This window comes from Dicentrarchus labrax, unplaced genomic scaffold, assembly GCF_905237075.1.
Source record: "Dicentrarchus labrax unplaced genomic scaffold, dlabrax2021, whole genome shotgun sequence".
In the NCBI taxonomy this organism is placed as follows: domain Eukaryota; kingdom Metazoa; phylum Chordata; class Actinopteri; family Moronidae; genus Dicentrarchus; species Dicentrarchus labrax.
In genome coordinates this window covers 5,474,269-5,495,230 of record NW_026136720.1, presented here as the reverse complement: position 1 = coordinate 5,495,230, position 20,962 = coordinate 5,474,269, and the positions used below count along the sequence as shown (strand labels likewise).

Sequence of the window (20,962 nt, the reverse complement as noted above, 5' to 3'; positions counted from 1 at the left end):
TGAGGGGCCACGCTGTTGGTAAAAACAGACTTCAGGTACACAAACACAGCTCGAGGAAGACAATAAACATAGCCTCTCAACCAATTCTGCAAACCCACAAACAGAAGCCAAGATGAATACGATGGTTTAAAAGAAAGCAACAACATATGTGTTCAACAGAGAGAAAGTGTTTCACATGACATGCTGCATCCAAGGCTAAACAGACTGTAAATGGCAGTGACAGATAATGACTATGTGTACTGCACATGATTCCATGGTTTGCTGGTTGCAGCTGAACTATATAACCATTCAAATTTGAAAGGAGTATGACTGGATTTTGAGTTGCATTAAAAACAGCAGTGGGGTTTAAGTGTTTTTTTAAGGATAAGAGCACGTGAAGTTAGTCCTGTATGAAGTACTCAAGTGATAAACAATTAATAGAAACACATAAAAATGCTGCTGCTAGGATCAGGACGAGAAGTGTCATTAACATACCTGTAAGTAGCGAGAGCAGGAGGATTTAAAAAAGAGTGCGTCTGTGAACTTGATGGCAACCAGCTGAAAGCATTAAAAGAGAGATGGCTTTTTCGAGACGCAGAGAAAGAGAGAGAGAGATCAGATGGGAGGGGGAGAAAGGACAGATGGAGTAAGAGAACACAAGTGATGAAGAAGGTCCACAGTCCGATGTTATGCGGGGCTGCAGATGCATAGTAAAGAGAAGGGAGGAAATGCAACAGAAGGGAACCCTGGGTGCTAACAGGCAGAGAAGTATACAGTAGTGGGAGTTACAGGTGACATTGTAAGAGTGATCAGCCCGCTATGCTGCCCTGCAGATTGGTCATTGTTGGTCTTATCTACTGCTGCATCAAACCAGGTGTCGCACATCATGGGACTAAAGGTAAGACTTGAACTGAAGCTTTAGACTTTATGCAGAATGGCAAACAGTTAAGAGGAGTGCATTTTCATAAATAGCTTTTTTTGTATATACATGTTTCTTCACAAAGCAAAAAGACTATTTAGCAGCAGTGTTAATATTATTTGATCAGAAGATATGTAAGAATTTGATAATGGATTCATTCCAGTAGTGGGATAACTGTTTTTGGTTTTGTGCATGTGCATGTGAGTCACAGACAATAATAGAATTTATGACAGCTTATAATTTAGTCAATTTATTTATTCTGTGTTCAAAAATTGTTTCAGTGAATAAATTATTCTTGGCTGTAGACTGAATGTTCCTTGTTCGTTGTTTTAGCTGTACTGTTTTTTTAAACCAGAAAAACAACGACCCACATCTTTTTATTTTCTTTCCAAACTCTGAAGTTTTTACTGAAAACAAATTAACAAAATGTTATGCAAGCATAGTGTTATAACAGGAATGTGCTCATGATGTGTATTGGACATGAGAACATATTCATTGCACACATTTTACTGCAATGCTCCTCCATGCATGAAAAACTGCTCTGTCATCTTCTTTTTTAAAACAACACAAGAGCACCTTTAGATTTAATAGACTCGGAATCAGAATATTATATAGTACAGAATGAAAAATAAAATACAAAATAAGTAGCATTTTATACACATTTGTAGGTTAAATACTGTGCCTTTCAAGTTACAGCTCATTTTTATATTATGCACACTTTTATGCTCATCTAGCTACAGATGTCATCTGCACCTGTTTCTAATAGGAAAACAATGAGAGTGTCCAAAGATGATCTGAGAGAGGAAACTCATATTACTCAAGTGAATGAAAAGCATACTGCTGAGATATTCAGACCAGCTCTGGTCAGGGAATTCCTTTTGTCTAATGAGGTGGGGTCTTTTGTGATTTGATTATGCATTCTCGGTTCTCTCACTGATAAAACATTACAGACAGGAACAGAAATGTACTGACGACTGCAGAGCAACAAATCTGATGGCTGGATTTTTTAGTCTTGCCTATGGACACTTCTGTATTGACAGGAAGTATGAGTCAAAGACTTTAAGACTGAAATCCAAACAGCAGTAAAAAGCACTTCATCATAAAAATCTGGAGTCACCAGAAGCACATATTTGACCTCTGTCATCGAGTGCAGCTGGTAAACATATGAGAGATAATGTGCAGTTTACTAATCTGCATGATTTTTGGGCAGGTTTGTTGCTTCCAAATGTAAACACACTGCCATGCATTTTAATGGACACATTGGACAATTGGGTTCTTTGCATGGTAAGCAAAGAAATGAAATGGTTACATTGGTGAAATAAGTAGCCAATGTCATCTGTATGTTTGTATTTGGAGGACTCACCTAGAAGAACCCTGATAAAAAAATAAAAAAATATTAGTATATATTATTATATAACTCATTGAGCTTAGATTAATGGAGGTCATTATCTAAACATTATGACTAAGTTGTGTGGATTATTTGATCCTGCAGAAATCCATTAAAATACCATCATCTTGTTGGGTTTGTTGAGCCTGACATCAATGAGTGGATGACAAGGAGTGAAAGAATTGGCAGCTGGGTGTTTGACTCTGGCTCAGACATTTAATGGATTTCTTAACTGTGTTTTCAAACTTTTATCTCGCTTTACACTGTATGAGCTGTTCACAACATCTTTAATCCAGACTAGACTCCAGACAAAACTGTTCAAGTTTAATGGTTTCGATATTGATTTGCTGAAAACATCAAACAACACAGTCCTGTTCAGTCACTAAAGATATCAGTCACTCTACCACAGTCTCCAACTCTGCATGACGGTCTGTCTGCATTTATGTCTGCATGATTTCCTCTTTTCTTCATCTTTTCTCTTCCATCTGTTCTCCTTTTCATCTACCCAACATCATTACCTGCAGTTTATCCTTCATACCATATGAAATGTAAACTGCCTGAGTTCCAGATTTTACATGCATTAATGAAACCTGCCAGCAAAGAATGTCAGAGATACTGGATAGTAAATGAAAACAGTGGTCTAAATTCCCTTCGTTCTGTCCCCTTTTTCTGTATGGCGAAAACGTCCAGACTGGAATATCTTAACAACTTTTTAATGCATTGTCCTTACAATTTATACAGACATTCGGGCTCCCCAGAGGACCGATCCCTCTGACTTTGGTGATCCCCTCACTTTTCCTCTAGCACCACCAGCAGGTCAAAGCTTTCACGTATCCAGTGAAATTGTAGTTGTTAAACATCAACATGTAAGCATTTAGCTCAAAACACCATTGTACAACCTCACAAACCACGGCTGTATTATTGTTATTAATCTTCTTTGCCATGAATTTTTGATACATATTGTTGACATATGAGTAGAGGCAAAGAAAGAGTCTACTTTCTGTAGCCTACAATTATTAGTCTTATAATTATTAGAGTTTTAACTAGTTATGAAACAATCTCAGTTTAATACTGATGCCTCTATATGACCTATAAACAAACAAGACTATCAGAAGACTGGCTATTTCTATACAGAATCAACACAAAATGATCGTAGCTGCTTTTCACAATGTGACTGCATTGTATTCAAGGACTGTTTCCTTAAGAAAGGGTTCAGGTTTTCACCTCTGACTTTTCTAAATCATGGGTCTAAGGAATGCTGTGAAAATGAGGTTCAAATGCTAAGCCAGTACACTACATGTCAAAGTCATCTGGAGTGCGTTGTATAAGCTGTATGTTACTCCGCCTTTGATTCTTCTGCTGCCTTTGAAGTTGGAGGTCATGTCTCATCGCCTGCAGATAGAAGTCATCTGTAAGGTCAGAGATCGCAGGGCATATCATAGATTAACTGCAGTATTTTGAGGTGTGAGCCTGGCTCTCACATGTGCCAGAATATCAGCACCCCAGTAAAGCCTGTATTTCATGGGACCTAACAGTTCAGAGATTGTTATTATTATTGAAACCTTTTGGGTCCGCGGCAGTAAATCACAAGATAAAAACCTGATAAATCTGAAAGGAATGATTTGCTGAGGAAACTGTCCTTGCTCTTCTACCCTTCACACCTCATTCTTACTGTCTGTCTCGCTTTACCCTCAAGCCCTATTCCCAGCTGCAAGAAGAATAAAACGAGGGGTGGCAAATGTGGTGAACCCCACCTTCCACAAATCCTTTGATGATGTTCATCTGTTATTTGAGGTGAGACAAATATGGTCATCAATAAGTGTTCGAAGTGTAAAACCAGCAAATACACCTCAATTCTGATAGTGTCTTCCTATTTACATCTACTAGATCCTGCTGGCTGGCATACACTTTGAGGGCAGTGGAGAGATTTCAGTCCAAGATGCTGAGCTGGCTTCCCTGCGCAAGACAAAAAACCTGGAAGTCATCTGTGAGGAGATCATTCCCAGGAAGCTAACAGACATATATAGGCTCATCTCTGACCTTTCAGATCATATTGGTCCCCTTCATCAGGACGATTTTGAGCGCATCCTGTTGACCTTGGTATACAGTACACAGCAGATGGTCAATTCAACTACTGAACACCAACGGTCTGTGTGGGAAGAGTCTTTTGTTAGTTTGTACAAAGCCATCAAGCAGGATCTGACAGGGACAACTTAAACAGATATTGGTGTTGATACACAAATGGCCCCATGTTGGACCTTTTTTGAAAAACCCCTTTGAGTTCAGTGGCTTGTCCTGATTTGTGCATTGAGGAAGTTTTGTACGCTGGCATATATAGATATGAGAAGCCTGAGAGAAAAGTCCTGACACAAATAGGTAAAGTGCATGACCTGATAATGACATGACTATTCAAATATTGACTGTCATAGCAAAGTTAATTCAAACATGAGGTACTGTATGTATTATATGTGGAATGTGGCAATTAACATGGATCTTTTTACATTTGCATCTTTTCAGTGTTTGTTCACTATCATCTAGTTGTGATCACAATAAATCAAAGAAAACAAATAAAACAATATGCTTTAAACCAAAGAAATCATTGTTTATATTCAACAGTGTATGCTCTGTGAAAATGTCTGTGAAAATGTCTGTGAAACTGTACAGAAAACAAGTCTCGAAGTTGAGAGATAGATTATCTGATAATATCTCTCTCTACACCAGTTTTATATCATACAAATATCTACTAAAAGATCTGTAGAAAGATACCCAACTACCTCCCTAAAGGATATCCATATATTAATCCTATGCAAGACATAATTTGCCAATGTCAGTTTATGTGAATTACTTTGCACCATGTTGTTACAGTACAGTGTCTTCAAAAGGACAAGAGGTCCGAAAATGAGCTGCCTCAGATGGTATAGTTGCTGGAAAATCCCCAAAATGGCATGCTGATGTGAGCAAACAGCTCACAGAGCGACTCCAATAATGATCTGTGAAGGCTCTGGATGTCCCAGTGGCTGCTTAGGCTCCAGGGCATTACTATCTGCTGCGCATCCTCTCAGGGAGCTGGGCACTCTAGGACCAGGAGGGCAGAAAGGAATGTACCGGAGCCAGGAGGAAGATGACAAGTAAGAGCTGATACCAAAGGGAAGGTTGTACACTTCTCCACTCTCCAGTGTGTTGCTGGAGTCATCCTCGTGAGCCTTGTTCCAGGCCAGGATGCCTCGTTCATGCTTTGATCCTGTTGGACACATTAGAAATGTCTTTAACCATACAGCCTACTGAAGTCATGAGATCACTGACTCTGCCTTTATGACGTTTTCTGTTGCTACAGTATAACTTGCTATCGGTGCAAAAAAAACAGTTGCTTTCAAGTATATAAAATAGCAAAGCAACATTATTTTTTTACATTTGGCAACACTTTTTTTTCTATTTTCTAGTCATGGCGACTTCAGTACATGCCTATTTGCACATGCATATCTATGGACTACATACCTTACACTGTGTCTGATACTCAATAGCAAGTCACTTACAGTCAATTGATGGAAGAAAAGAATCAGCTTTGGAATAAATTAGGTTTAACCCTTCAGTATTTTATCCTATATATTGACTCTTCTTCCCGCTAGGAGATTACGTATCACATACTTTTACAATCTGATTTTGCTGTTAATAGGATGACGAGTTAAAGGACCAGTGTTTAGGATTCAATGGCATCTAATGATGTAGTTGTACATTCCAACACGCTTGACCCTCCTCTTCCAAGCATGTAGGATAAACTACGATGGCCACAAAACATGCGAAAAATGCAACCCCAGACCCCATCTAGACCCAATCCAGAGTTTGGTTAATCCTATCTGGGGTACTGTAGAAACATAAGGATTTAAATCAACAATTTAAACATAGTATTACTATCAAATAACTAATAATATAATTCAAAAATACCTGGAATTGTGTTGTCCAGTATGAAGCCAAAGAAACCTCCAACAAACATACTGGTTGTCAGAAGGACCTGTAGCACCTGGTCAAGTTCAACCACACCTGAACACAACACGATGAAATTAGTTAAACCTCTGTTAACAATCAAGTAAAAGTATGAGGCTTTTTATGAAAAACAGTGACATTTTATCCATGCACCTGTAGCAATAGCTGCAGGATTCTTTAAGATCCAGTTAGGGATGACCAGACCAGAGAACATCGAGAAGCCAAAAACGAAGAGGTTTCGAGACGAATTCATATCTGCATACTGAAAATGTGGAGAAAACAGAAAAAAAGGAAATGTTAAATGCAATATTTAGGTCAATGTAAAAAATAAATAAATGCAAGCAAAAAACAGTTACGGTTTTAGAGTGTTTACCTGCAGATTAGAAACTCCTGCTGCAGAGATAACGCCAAACATAACCATGAACATCCCTCCTATCACGGGTGATGGGATAGTGGTAAATATAGCGCCCACTTTACCAAACACACCCATGACAACCATCAAGACTCCACTGGCTACTATTACCATGCGACTGCCAACCTGCAAAAAGAAAAGAGAGAAAAAGAAAAGGCTTCTCTTGAAACTATACCCCAAAAAAGTTTATGCTTATCTACAAATGTGTAGGTCTGAGTAAATAACCAGATAATCTTCTTCTCAGCCTATACATACAGGCTCGTCTTACCTTTGTAATACCGAGAGCTCCGACATTCTCGCTGTATGAAGTGGTACCATTTCCTGTACCCCAGGCTCCAGCCAGCAAGCAGCCCAGTCCCTCAATGCCAATACCCCTGTTTATGGCATGTTTAGGGGGAGGTGGAGCCCCAGATAGCCTGGCACAAGCGTGGTAGTCCCCTACAGACTCTATCATGGAGGAAATCACACCAGCCAAGATGCCAACCACACCTGCCAGGCTCACAGTTGGCATCCCCCACTGACCTAAATTTGGATTGAAACATATCGGAACAGAGAATGACACAGAAGCCTGCATTATAGTTTTCTATTAACTTTTTTATTATTAAAAAGTCAGTTCAGATGATAGTTAGCAGCCTGTTACCTGGGTATGGAAAAGTGATCCAGGGAGCTTTGCTTATAACATCTCCCTTTAGATCAGTGCGGGCCATGTAACCATACTTTTCTGGTTCAGCAGGAAGTACATTGTTGGTCGTCAAAATGTAGCAGACTAGCCAAGACAAAGTGATTCCAAGCAGAACCTGAGGATACATAGACAAAGAATCACCTTTTTGGTCTTGTAAAGTGGTCTAAAGATAAAATGGAGAATTAATTTCATAAGTCTTGATCCAAAAGGCAATTACTGGCAAACAAGACAATATTTGGTACATACAGGGAGAATCTGAAAGACGTAGACACGGGAGATGTGCAGTTTTTTATCCTTGTTGTACATAGGAAAGGGCACAGGTATATGACGGAGGTACTGTGAGAACAGGGTGATTAGTGCTGTGGTCCTATATGAGACAGGGACAAAGACATTCATTCACAATATTTTAAAAAAAAGACTGTATTACATCGTAGCTAAGTCTCACTCTAACCAACATAAAACGAAGCAGAGCAACTAAGCAGGTTCTTTGGCAAGGAACTTCTAATAGGCTTTCCTACCCTGCAGAGAGATTAGGACTTTTACACAGATTTCAAGTCTGTTATTATTTTTTAAAACTTGGCTGTACTCTAGGCAGGGGATCAAGCTGATTTAGCATGACCTATAAGACAAGTGTGTTTGAAACTGGCACAAACTCCTTTTTACAAAGATATCCGTAGAGTTGGTTTCATTGCTATCTAAAAGTGACTGCATTACATGCAACATGATAAGAAATTTAAACAAAAATATGTTATCTTACAATGTAAAATACAATATAATGGTAGGTTTGAAATAGACTACTAATTCCTGCATTTGCATTTTTTTTTTTAAACTTTTGTAACAGAATGATCCCAAACCATAAAAATTTTGCTTGGGAATTTTACTCACATGGCAGATATGCCCCAGTGGTAGCCAGCATTGGCACCAGCTGAGTCAAACAGGGACAGTCCAATGAGAGAGATGGTAGGAGCGATGGTGAGAGGTCCAATGAAGCGCATGAAGAGGCCGATGAGGCCAGAGAAACCGACAAACACCTGGAAGAGTGAGCCCACCATAATAGATCCCTGCAGCTGAAAACAGACATAAGAAAGATTACATGTAGCATCACTCTTATTTCAAAGGTATTAACCAGAAATAAACATCAATTTAGGAATACTGTAACAGTTTTATTACTATATATGCAGGGAAATTATACATTGGTTTCAGCAGCAGTACATATCAGTGATACTGTTATATCCTATAAATCCTTACAGTTGCCACTGTTGCAACTGGAGCAGGGCCGAGAGGTAGTGATGTTACGCTGATGTCTCAAAATGAAATATGTTATATTGAGTTAATGAGCAATTTCACTCTGGTTGTTGCCGATGTTTTGACTACCTGTGAGCTACACCCACATCTGATAGAGAAAAATATATTTCGTGTTCAGACTGTTTTGTCAACAATTACCACAATACTTACTATCCATAACAAATGCTGTATTTTAACCTCCACACAAGAGAATCAACCGTGGCTCTGCATTGCCAATGTTCTATCACACAGGACCAAAGGTTCAAGCTAGCATGAAACATGTACACATAATATTACCATTACACAGCAATCGAACAATGGCTGCTTTTGTGCAGCTGAGGGACCTGTTGAAACAATGAGCATTTGTCCCAGCTCTCGCACATAATTTGATACACTGATCATTTTCTATGGGACAGTACTAATGTATTGTAATGTGTCTTTTCATAACACAATACTTTCACGTGCCTTAAAGTAGTAATATTCAGTTTATTCCACTCGGGAGCAGAACTCGACAACAAGTTGAACTCTTTAACACCTTTAAAATGTTATATTCACTGAGCTCTTAGGTCTTCACCAATTCCTGATATATATATATATAGCTCTTTAGCTGCTGTAAGCTCCACTATGTTCACCAGCTAGTTGCTAACTAAGCAAACAAAGTTGACAAGAGCGGTTTAGACAGGGCCTTTCGCGGCCCGTAGTTTCTCCTGCTCACAAAGTGTGATCAGTTACTTCACCAGTAGATGCCACTAAATCCTACACACTGGTCCTTTAAGTTGTGATTAGATCAGATGGTTTACTTACTGCTCTCATTCGACTCTGCCACACTTCTACAAATTCTGGGGAAGAGGTGTTGACTAGGCTGGCATTTTGGGTCCAAGCAGGACATGTCCACTCTGGCATGGACAGCATTGCCATGGAGGGTGCCAGTAATGTGAATGTACCACCCTGGAGAATGGGCAGTCTGGAAATAAAGAACAATTAAGAGAAGGGAGTCATATAGATATGACACCAGGATGATTTCTAGACAGGCCATACATATTCAGATATCATCATGTCAGATGTGCAAGGTAACTTGAAGTAGGTGATTTAACCTCCTTCGTACTTAACAAAAACAACTAAAAGGTTATATTTGCTTGACAAATGTGCAATTCCTCTCAAGTCGACCGTCTCTATCTGCATCCACAGTCCCTGTTTCTTTCACTCACATATGATACTGTAAAATGGTTGATTTAAATCATGTGAAGGTGGAGAGAGTGACTCTCTAATCAGGCCAACTGCTGTTCCAAAGATTAACTGAGTTAAAGTCATCTGCTATGTTATAATTCCCATTTTGCTGCTCACTTCACCGTCAACAATTCACATCAGATAGACGCAGAACTTTTCCAGTGCCACAGTCTCAGAGTCAGAAGACAAGTATATTTGTGGAAAAATGAAGGGAATAGAGAAGACATATAGCAAGCAAATATCTTTTGATGGAAGAAATAATTAGTGTTGTTTTCTTTTGGTTTCTCTGGAACAGTGTGCCATTAAACCTACCAATTGTTTCCCTTACAGCTGATTTCTGGGTATTTGGAGAGAGACAAGAAAGCATCAGTGGTGCTAAGCCTGGGGAATGTGGATTTAGCAAGAACTAGATTCCAAACATAATAAGATGGAAATTCCTTCCCTAATCCTACTGTGACACCAATAGTCAACCGGACTGAAGCTGTGCAAGCATAGTACAAGTTCAGAGGAACAAAACATAGTTAAAGTTTGTCGTTCTGCAAAACAAAATCTGCCATTACATCATTACAAGTCATCTGTGTGTATTTCACTGCACACAAGGATACTTCACATTGAGTTGCTTAAACACTATGAGTGTAGTCTCTGTTCTGGCATCAGTTGTTCTTTTATTGCCATTCTATCTGCTTTTTATGAGATCATATATCTGATCTATATGATATCAACTCTTATAATTAAAGTGTCTTATTTGTTTATATGCTATCTTCTTCACTTAAATTTCACTAGCTTTATATGAGTTTGTTTCTTTTATGAACATTTTACTTATTTATACATAATATAGAAATATATATTTAATTTCCCACTTGCATTTCCAACTATTTATTTATGTATGTGCTGTCTTATTATATGTATGCTCATGTTTATAATTTAGGTGATGTAATATGGGCGGTGGCTTACAGTGGGTTTGTGATTTTTTTAATTTTTGTTCTGTATATCTTTTGATGTGTGAAGCTCTTTGGGTGCTTTATTAAAAAAGAAATTATTATTATTTGTATTTGATATGTAAGATTAAATACATTTGATCATGCTGAATCCTGTACAATATACCCTTTGACTTGCCTAACCTAAGGCATTAGAAGATAAAGGCATACAAGTTGCTGACTAAGGGGGAGGTCCAAACTAAGGTATTTCAATATGTAATTAAACTCTTTTACCAATTTTTTCTCATCACAGCTAAACATACCTGAACATTCGAAAGCATCTTAATATAAAAGCTCTACTTTCCCTCCGATAATCCCTTAAATAGAAGCCATGCCCACTAACACTGCAGAATATTCTATTGTTGGTGGTTAAGGCTGCACACTGACTCACAGTTCAAAAGAGGTTAAGAAGGAAAGCTGAGAGGATGTTTTGTTCTCCTTGTTTAATCAGAAAGAGCAACATGGTTAATTCCACTTTAATGAACCCTGCTGTACTGCTGTATTTATTATCTTATGTTCTCATCTTATCCAGTAAATGAATGTAAATTATCCAGGGATTAGAAATAGAAATGTATTGTCTACAACCATTAAACTAAACATTTACTCTATCATCCCAGCATCCAACCTACATCTTCCTGGCTGCCCATGAACTACTTCATCTTTACTTCCTTACCTAATGCCGAAGGTAACTTGCAACAGAGTGCAAATACCAGAGACAAAGAAGATGGTACTGATGAGGTGGCTTTGAGTGATGCCGTCATGCTGCAGACACAACCCCTGAGACAAGATTAACGGGATGGCGATGATACCTCCAAATGCAGTCAAACAGTGCTGAGAGAACAAAGAAATATATCGAGAGATACATTTAGTTTATGTTGGATATACATAAAAGTTAACCATATATTTCTATGTGCTGTGGGGGAATAATCTGTCTTAGGTTAGAGGCTAAAATATCATCTAAACATTTACTGATGTGTAAGTGCACTACCTATAAGTCTGTGGACTACATACAGTACTTGGAATGATGGTGCTGTAAAAATTGTAATGGCAATGGTATATAGCATAAAAGATCAAATAAGATGAAGGACTTCCAAGAAAAGTCACAGCTGCTAAATGCATAAAACACACTGAGAAACTTTGCCAGTTTGATTCCATTCCAGTTTTTAAGAAAGAAAAAAACCCCTCCCACTGACTTTCCCACCTCGACTGTAACTGAGGAAAATTCCACAATCAGGCCTGCGTAAATAAAACCAAGTCTAACCAACCGTGAAGGAAGCGTCAAACAGAACCTCTCATGTGACACATGTGTGCTCATGTTTGCATTGTTAGATAACATCAGAAACTGCATAGGCTCTTATTCAGGAAATGAATGGAGACTCAATGTCAAACATGACCTTAAAAACCCTTTGCTGACGTACCTGGATGCCTAGCAGGATGCACAGGTACCAGGGAGGTACATCCGTTACACAATATGCTAGCTTGCTGCTTTCTCCCTCCGTAGATGTGTCCATTTGTCCATGTTTTGTGTCAGGCAGATCACAAAAGTGTCTTTCAATCTACAATTAGTCAGACAGAAAGGCAGACAGGTCAGTTACTCAGGACACGTATGAAATGATGGTATCTTTGCATTGTGTTAATCTGCCATTTTGTTATTTAAGTCAAATCTGAAAACAACAATAACAACAGAATGCTTAAACATCACTTCCAGACATGTAGCTAGATAGATAGATAGATAGATAGATAGATAGATAGATAGATAGATAGATAGATAGATAGATAGATAGATAGATTTAGTTAATTTCTAAAGTTTTCATGCTGGACACAAGATGTCTCCTACTCCGCCCTAAAGTCCATTCTCAAGGGATGTGCACTGGTGGCTTTGAGTTTCTACATCTCACTTTTGCAAGTTAAATATTGGACAAGGTTGACTTCCTAACTTTTTGTGATGTCACAAATCATGCGTGTAAGCCCCACCCCTTAAAATCAGATTTTTAATGAGCACAGAGAAAATGTCCACTTCCAGCAGATAAACATGAAAACATCCTTCTAGTATAAAACTGAACACATACGTCATTCTGCACAGTTAAGCTCAAACAGTCAACCGTAGGAACAAGAAGAAAAACTTATTTCTGAGTGGTGGGGGATTTAAAACATGTTTAAACCCTCCAGCAACCAGCACGACTTTAGTCCCTCCTAGTAAGGGAATGTGGTTCACTGCTTTCTAGCTCATGACTCTCCAGTAGCCATAAAAATAAATTATTTGCTCTAGAAATACACTTTCTTTTATCACATCCAAGACATCATAGGGGAGGATGAAAACAAAAATCCACAGGCAGAAGGGTAATTAATACTTTTAATAGTAGGACTAAATGGTCAGGTTAAAAGCAAAAATAATTTCCTTAATAAGTTAATGGTTAAAAATACAGGTATGCAAAATATAGTTACATATTATCTAAGATTTCGACTGAAACCAGGGGGAAAAAAACAGTTTCTGCTTCCGTTTCTCTGACTTAACAGTGTGTCAGTTATTTTCACAATGACGTGATTTGAAGCATGGAGGAGCAAGAATGTAAACAAGTACATTCACATGTATCCATGACGCTACTTTGCTAGCTATTCTATCCAGTGTCAATTATTAACAGACCATAGCATCTAGTCTCTACTGGAGTACTAAAAGACAGTCAAAGCAGTTCAGTGATTAGGGGAGATATAAATCACCAAGTAATACTTATACATACAATCTGGTCTGTTCACATTCACATAATTTAGAAGTAAAAGATTAATTTCTCATGTAATTATCTACTGGTAGAAATGCTGAAATCTTAAAATCAACTAAATGGTTACAATAATTTTGTTTAAACTTTCTTGTGAAGCTATTTCTGATTATTGTAAAGCTTAAAGTATCCTATCCTTTAATGTATAAAAGTAAAGTAAAGTAAAAGGTATACTTACTGCAAATGCATAGTTTTCAAGACCATTACTGTCCTTTTCTGGAGACATGTCAGCCTATAGGCTCAGGTGGTGGTCTTCTGAGCCCGAAAACAAAAAACAGAAAAGTGACTAAACATAAGAAGGGAGGGAACACATCAAGAGAGGACTGGGGAGTCTAACAGGGAAGGGAGAGAGCTGGGAGTACGGGTGGGGTGGGGTAAGGTGGGTTGGGGTGGGCAGTTTGGTAGGAAGGAGCAGAGTTCAGACAAGAGACTGCTGCGCTTGTTGATTGAAATGAGTCCCACCAGCAACTCATGTGAACCCAATTACAACAGTAACAGCAGCTGACCAACCAGCATCTGGCAGGCTGGAGATACCCTTTCAGACAGGGTAGGACTCTCTCTCTCTCTCTCTCTCTCTCTGTCTCTCTGTCTCTCTCAAACACACTCTCTTTGCTATCGTTTAATCGCACAGCAAGAGCACTTAAAGAAGCCTGAAAGAGCCTAAAAAAGATATAATTCCTTGAGAGCGGTCAATAGGTTTCTTTAGGTGAGGGAGAAGATCCTTCAAGAATCATTAACTGTTTGCTCTGGCCAAGTCGAGTTTCATTTCTACAGTCAGAGGTCCTGAAAAGTTGAAATTCAGTCTTCCTGGCATAGGTCAGTTACCTCTTGCCCTTTCCAGCCTACTTTCCGTCTAATTTTAACACCAAATATTTGCTTTGGGAGGGCAGATCTTCAACTATCACATGTTGCCAAACTATCACATGGTGCAAAGCTGTTACTGATGACGGGTAAATGTTCAGTAAATGTTAACTTCATTTCCTAATTTACCGTATAGCTCTATTTCCCCTGAAATGTTATTAGATTAAATTAGATTATTAGTCTAAATTAAGAGTTTGATAGCAGCCGACATCTGCTTAATTAAGAAGGTCCAAACATGGCAGGCGAGGAAGCTCAGATTCTTACACTGTTGGCATCCATGTGGGGGTGTATTTTCCCATCCTCACACACACAGGATTGTTCATCTGCATCTCTTCTTGTTTTACAGTGAAGGTCCAGGTCACAAACTATCAGCTGTATGACGCCAGGAGGAAGAAAAAGCGAAGAAAAGGCTATTCAACAAAACTCACAGGCACATTCTCCCACTGCCTCCTCTAATGTCTACCATTCACATAATGTCTTCACACTACAGACAAGTTTTGTAATACTTTCATACAAGTGGGTACATCAATTTTCAAGCATCTGGAATTATGAGAAATGTACACATATCATTATCCTATGATACACATTTCATGCATCTTATTGCGTTCTGTCAGTCTTTATATAGTATTTAAAATGTTGTGGTGATGTATATCTAAATATACTAGTATAGTTGAGTTAGAACTAAACTAAGCTTATAAATACAAAAGGACAGAATCACTGTTGTATGATATTTGCTTGTACAGTATGGCATCTTACAAACTTCGGCATTCTTTTTAAATATATTTTTACCGCTCTGACTTTCCGTAGTCGTGCTAGCAGCGTGCTAACATGCTCACAACGTCAATGCTGAGATGCTAATGTTAACCGAATATCTTTGTTTAGTGCAGTGGCTCTTAAACCAGCCTCCTTCCCACCCCCAACCCCACAATTGTTATAAGTTGTTAACAGTGATAGGGGAACCAAAGCTAATTAAAAAAGTATTTGAGTCAGATTTTACTGTGGCTCTATGCCCCAGCAACGGGGCCCGCCAAACAGTTTGAGAACACTGGTTTAGTGTGTAAGCATGCTAAAATTAGCTAATCAGCAAAAGTAAATCTGAGGCTGATGGAAATGCCTTTAGGTTTACAAATTTAGTTATAAGCACAATTTTTTACCACACTTACTTTTCATAATAGTAGAACTTGTACTCGAAATAGTAGAACATGCAAATTTGCTAATTTTGTCATAAGTACTGAATAAATTGAATCAAGTGTCAGCTGTATTTAAAAAGTGCTTTTTTCACAATTTTAAGTTACAGAATACTATGAGAAACCTGTTGAATTGACTGTTTAAATAGGAAGGGGAGCTTGAAAAAAACAATTTGCTCAAACAGAATAGTTGAAGGAAATTGAGCTCACATGAAACTTGCAAAGCACAGAGAGAAGCCGTGCTGGGACATCATGAGGTCTTCTGCTGTTTGTGCATGTGACTGCGTGCAGTATATAAGGATCCATCACATGTTAGGTAGGCCTGGGATTGAAGCCAGGATACTTTTAAATGATTTTATGAAGGCTGAATTAAGGCAGAATCATATTATAAATATAATGCATGTTTATGTTAAATGTGAGCCATGGTAATAAATGTATTTAAGCCTCACAGCCAGTGCTTGTACAGCTACACTAAGCCATTGTTGTCAACCTTTCATTTAAGCTGGCTAATGACCACCTTAACATGAATCACATTTGTGAACGTGTGTCCAATCACCAAAGCATAACCAAAGAAATGTCTTTCCTAAACCAGAACCTATTGTTGATCACATCATTCCCCTCAGAGTTGTTTGTGTCAGAGGCACATGATCCCATTAAGCCACAGAGACAGTGTACTTTTTGGACGTGTTGTCTGAGAGACTCTTCCATAATCAAATTGGGTGAGAGGTAGTGTGCAGTCAGTCTCTGAGGACAGGGAATCTTTTACAGAAGAATGTGTTGCAAATGTTGAAAATAAGAGATGTATTTAGAGATAATTTATATTTTTGTCATTTAAAGTTCTGATATCAATATTATGATCAACTGAAACAGCAGCAAAGATAGTTGAATAACAAAACAATGAAGTCCTTATATGTACTGTAGCATGCTGTGAAGTCCAGAGTGACAACCTGAAAACCTGGGAGTCTGTGATATTCAAAAACTGCCTAAGTCAAAATGTTTTGGCTCTTTGTGGTTTCATTTCATCCAGTCTCATTTCATCCTGCGACTCTTCAAATTGTAATACAAGTGGAGCTTTGTGTGCATTTGAATAATCACTTACAATTACCTTAACCTTTGTTTCCAGCTCATCTGTAACAGAGAGCAAAACTTTGATTCATAAAATGTGTATTTTTCACAATACTGTATATTAATATGTGTTTCACAATTAATGAACTGTAAGCTTCCCTTTTAATAGAGCATGTTTGTAATCTTTTTTTATGTCCACTCACGTGTCCACACTCTGCACACTAGATCACAGACCACGAGAGACACATGTAGGTCACATTTTGTGACCTAAGAGGTTGAAAACAGCACCACCTGCAGGGTTCACGTTCATGTTGCAAACCATACTGGATGGAGGGAAAATCTGTTGTTTTATCTGATACGTGTTTACTTGAGTACACCTACAGCTGTGCACAGTGTCTGACCAAATAAAATTTTAAAAAATCTAATTTTCATTTTTATTTCAATATTATCCAAAATGCTGCTGAATAGAGAGCAATACTTTATCTGTAAAAAATGTTAGAAATGGTTATATAAACATTGTAACTTCACATTATGTGCACGTGTCATGTGTTAAAATGTCAATTTACTTAACAATACAATGATATACATAAACAGTAACATACAATTAAAACAGATACCTAAATAGGCAAATCAAAGGATAAACAAAAAAAGAAACCATTAAAAAACAACCTTTCAGTACAGCATAAACACACCAAATGGGACAGCACTGAAGACCATAGCAAACTGTTTAGGAGTTACAGGAATATGATATTGTTAATAAAACACAATTAAATAATTGATTCGCCTTTCCCTTTACATGTTGCCATGCTATACCAAAACACAAAAGCTTTAAACTAATCCTTTATTCTCACATTGTTTTGGTTCCATTTAAATCACCTAACCTTTGACACAATATACAGGAATACAATCTTATAGTCAGAGAATCAAAAATGAATGCACTGAAGAGCCAACACCACTAGATGGAGACATGCTAAACATATGAGACATTATCTCCTTTTATCTAGTGGTCTCAGTGTTACTGAAAGGTGAACTGAGCTGTGAGAGGGCATACGGAGGCCAGTGTGATAAAGGTGTAAATATGGTGAAAAGAAAGAGAAGCAACAATTTAAATATGTTTTACAGCTGAATATTATCTAGGTATTACTCAAACTACAGAACCACAGAGATGTTTTCTGAGCTTGGCTCCTACAATGCAAGAATTTGTTTTTATGCCATTTACACTGAAGGCACTGTACTATATGTAACAAGTCAGTTCTATTAAATGGTGTAAGTAGAAAGGGTGATAAGGACAGATAGGAATATCAGGAGAGTATACATTTACACATTTGTAATGAGAACACCATAGATTTCTTGAAATTACTGACAGATCAGTGAATGCTGATTGTGGGTTTTTCCTAGAAGTCCGCAGTTATACTGCCTGTTGCTCCTCCCTAATAATGACCATGTGGTGCAGGTCAAACACAGGCTGACAGAAGAGGGAGGACAGCCTTACCTTTCTCTCACCTTGCAGAGAGTAGAGTGCAACAAAGATACCAGAGAGCCAAAGAAGAAGCCAGATAACAGGAGACAGACATCTGATGACAAAGGTGCTGATGGCGGGGGGTAAACTGCTGGAAATGTGGAATAAAGGAGATACAGAGAAAGAGTCCTGCATAGACGAAGAAAGAGAATCTCAACCACGTAAAAAATTATCCCACTCGATTGAAGAAATACTGAGGAGGCCCACGTGTGTCAGAAAAGAGAAAAGAGTTCATCGTAACTGGTCCGTTATCAAGGAGAACACCAGAATATCTAACCAGTTCTCATCCACAGGTATGGTTTTCATTGCTCTCTCTTGCAACATCATAGTTTTCATTTTAAAAAACATATATATTCTCATTAATGTTGGAATTTTCTTTCTGCCAGTAGAAACTCCACAAACCAGACTGCTTGAAGACTCTCCAAAAGCCGCAACAGACTGCATGAGTGAGTATTATAATTTATAAAAGACTAAAAGGAAGAAGAATCAGGAATAACTCACTGTGTCACACACATGTTTATGTGTACGTTTAAATGATGCTGATGAGGAAGATGTCAGTGACAGTGATCATTTGTTTACAGGTCAGAGGAAAAAGAGGCAAACGAGGGTTACTTTCACACCGTTCCAGGTGCAGGAGCTGGAGAAAGTCTTCCAGCAGAGTCACTACCCAGACGTCAACGCCAGAGACCAGTTAGCCTCTTGCCTGCACCTCAATGACAGCCGAATACAGGTAGGACACATGCAGCTCATCATTAGTGATAATTAAGTGCCAGTTCGAGAGTTTGTTTGACTATGATGGTCTGTAATTGTTTGCACTGGTGTCCATACGTGACAGTTTTGTATAATTTTACCAAAAACCATCAAGGCTATATTCAATAATACATGAAAGGTTGGTTTGTTCAAATGCTGCACTATTCAGCCTAATAAAGTGAGGCAATGCTTAATAATGTGACATTATTCTGATAAAATTAAATTACAACAAAAAAAATCAACAATTTTGTTTTCCTTTTCAAACCTGTATCACAATTTTATTCTTTAATTAAACCAACAAACACAGATCACACATAACCCTTATTTTACAACTGATTTATTGCTGACATTTAATTGTAGAAGGAGTCAATAAGTCAAACTCGGGTGACTAACAATTCATTGAATGTTCTCAAACAATGGACTGATTATACTAAATAGTAATCAATGGAACAATTGTAATGGTCTTTGGACAGCTGCTGATAAGGCATGATAAAATGATAAATTGTGCGTAATAGTTTGCACAAAAATACAATACAGCACCAACACAATAACTTTAACCTTGGGTAGAAAACAACCCGTTATGTAACATAACATTAGTTCTTAATAGCTTTCTCCTGGAACTAGACTGGAAACAAAGTGGATGTCGGAAGTTCTCAAAAACGTTGCAATCATTTTGGTATGTAGTATGATTTGTCTTTAGAGGAAAGCGATAACAAAAAAGGTCTTTCTTTACTCTGCTACATATACTGTATATGGCTAAATTGTAAGTATGTTATTATAGGTACATTTATTTAATGTGTGTTGTCTGTGCTTCAGATTTGGTTTCAGAACCGCAGAGCCAAATGGAGGAAAGCTGAAACACTGAAGGATATCGAACTGATGACTAATAAGCACATACTGCCAGCCAGTCAGCCCCTGCTTTATTATGAGGTAACACCAGACTATTTATTTTGTAAAAAAAAAAACAACATATGTATACATTTTAAAATAGGAAGTGAAATCATAAAAACATTTGAAAAATAATTATGAATACATATATAATACTGTATGTATGTTTTTCTATATAACATATACAGTTACATATTATTACTATTACCATTTTCATCATCATCATCATCATCATCATCATCATCATCATCTTAATAATTACAGTTCTGTAAGATCAACCCGTAGTTTACATAGATAATTAATAAATAAGGTTGACATTTTGTGTCACACATCAATACTTTCACAAATACAACAGTTTGGTTTGACACTGGACTAAAGCAGGTATCTAATCAGAAGTGCTCATACTTTAGGGCCATCACAGGTTAAATCAATGATCCCTTTGTCATTTCTTTGAGATAACTTCTCATCACATATGCATTCTCCCAGCTCTTACAGAAGCCCCAGCTGCATGCAGCATGCTGGCTGCCCTGCTGCTTACCTAAACCCCTCCAATCAAGGCTGTTCCTCGGAGCGACTTCAACACCCGTCTTGCTGAGCAACACATATTCCCCAGATCACAGGACCCTGTATTTTGACCCACTGGGAACAGACAGATAGCACCTTCAGTCCTTATAATGACATTATTATGTATGTGGTACAAAGATTATAATGAGTAACCTGTGATACACACAACTGCTGTAGACTGTAATCTGTGAGCTATAATTGTTTAATTGATGAGTAATTGACAAAATGTGTTGTATATACTGTGTTGTCAACCTGAAATAAAGTTTGCATGTTAAAAACTGAACGTCTTTTCATTTACCAATGAAGCTGATATTAAATATTAATATTGTGGCCGGTTACTAGAAGCATTCAGTTGGTTTTCATCTGTACTGATGTATTTGTTCATACAGATTAAGGTCTCAGGACATTTGGTACTGCGGCATTCTTGTTAGACAGCTGCGTTTGTGCTGTGTTATTGGGCAGGAGAGCATTTAGATTTTTTCATGACACCACACTTCCTTGTCATA

At 37.9% G+C, this 20,962-nt stretch overlaps 3 protein-coding genes across 4 annotated transcripts; 2 read left to right on the top strand and 1 right to left on the bottom strand.

Annotated features, from left to right (window-relative positions):
- Positions 1 to 583: 583 nt before the first annotated feature.
- On the top strand, positions 584 to 4,863 carry LOC127353507 (protein FAM180A-like). Its single transcript, XM_051382760.1, has 3 exons — positions 584 to 877; positions 3,982 to 4,079; positions 4,173 to 4,863. The coding sequence occupies exons 1-3, from the start codon at positions 799 to 801 to the stop codon at positions 4,500 to 4,502; spliced, it is 507 nt and encodes a 168-aa protein (XP_051238720.1). The 5' UTR covers positions 584 to 798; the 3' UTR covers positions 4,503 to 4,863.
- On the bottom strand, positions 4,864 to 14,090 carry slc23a4 (solute carrier family 23 member 4). The gene is made up of 12 exons (XM_051382757.1): positions 13,801 to 14,090; positions 12,267 to 12,404; positions 11,522 to 11,679; positions 9,449 to 9,608; positions 8,246 to 8,427; positions 7,607 to 7,727; positions 7,319 to 7,475; positions 6,947 to 7,200; positions 6,640 to 6,804; positions 6,420 to 6,528; positions 6,228 to 6,323; positions 4,864 to 5,526 (listed from the first exon to the last, which is right to left on the bottom strand). Exons 1-12 carry the CDS (start codon positions 13,846 to 13,848, stop codon positions 5,252 to 5,254), a joined length of 1,863 nt encoding a protein of 620 aa, XP_051238717.1. The 5' UTR covers positions 13,849 to 14,090; the 3' UTR covers positions 4,864 to 5,251.
- Positions 14,091 to 18,217: 4,127 nt separating this feature from the next.
- On the top strand, positions 18,218 to 20,739 carry LOC127353506 (intestine-specific homeobox-like). 2 transcript variants are annotated; one of them, XM_051382759.1, is made up of 5 exons: positions 18,218 to 18,547; positions 18,644 to 18,700; positions 18,836 to 18,984; positions 19,821 to 19,934; positions 20,379 to 20,739. In XM_051382759.1, the coding sequence occupies exons 1-5, from the start codon at positions 18,313 to 18,315 to the stop codon at positions 20,547 to 20,549; spliced, it is 726 nt and encodes a 241-aa protein (XP_051238719.1). In that variant the 5' UTR covers positions 18,218 to 18,312; the 3' UTR covers positions 20,550 to 20,739. The 2 variants fall into 2 exon arrangements, with proteins under 2 accessions (XP_051238719.1, XP_051238718.1); XM_051382758.1 differs by having other exon boundaries at positions 18,641 to 18,700.
- Positions 20,740 to 20,962: the final 223 nt, after the last annotated feature.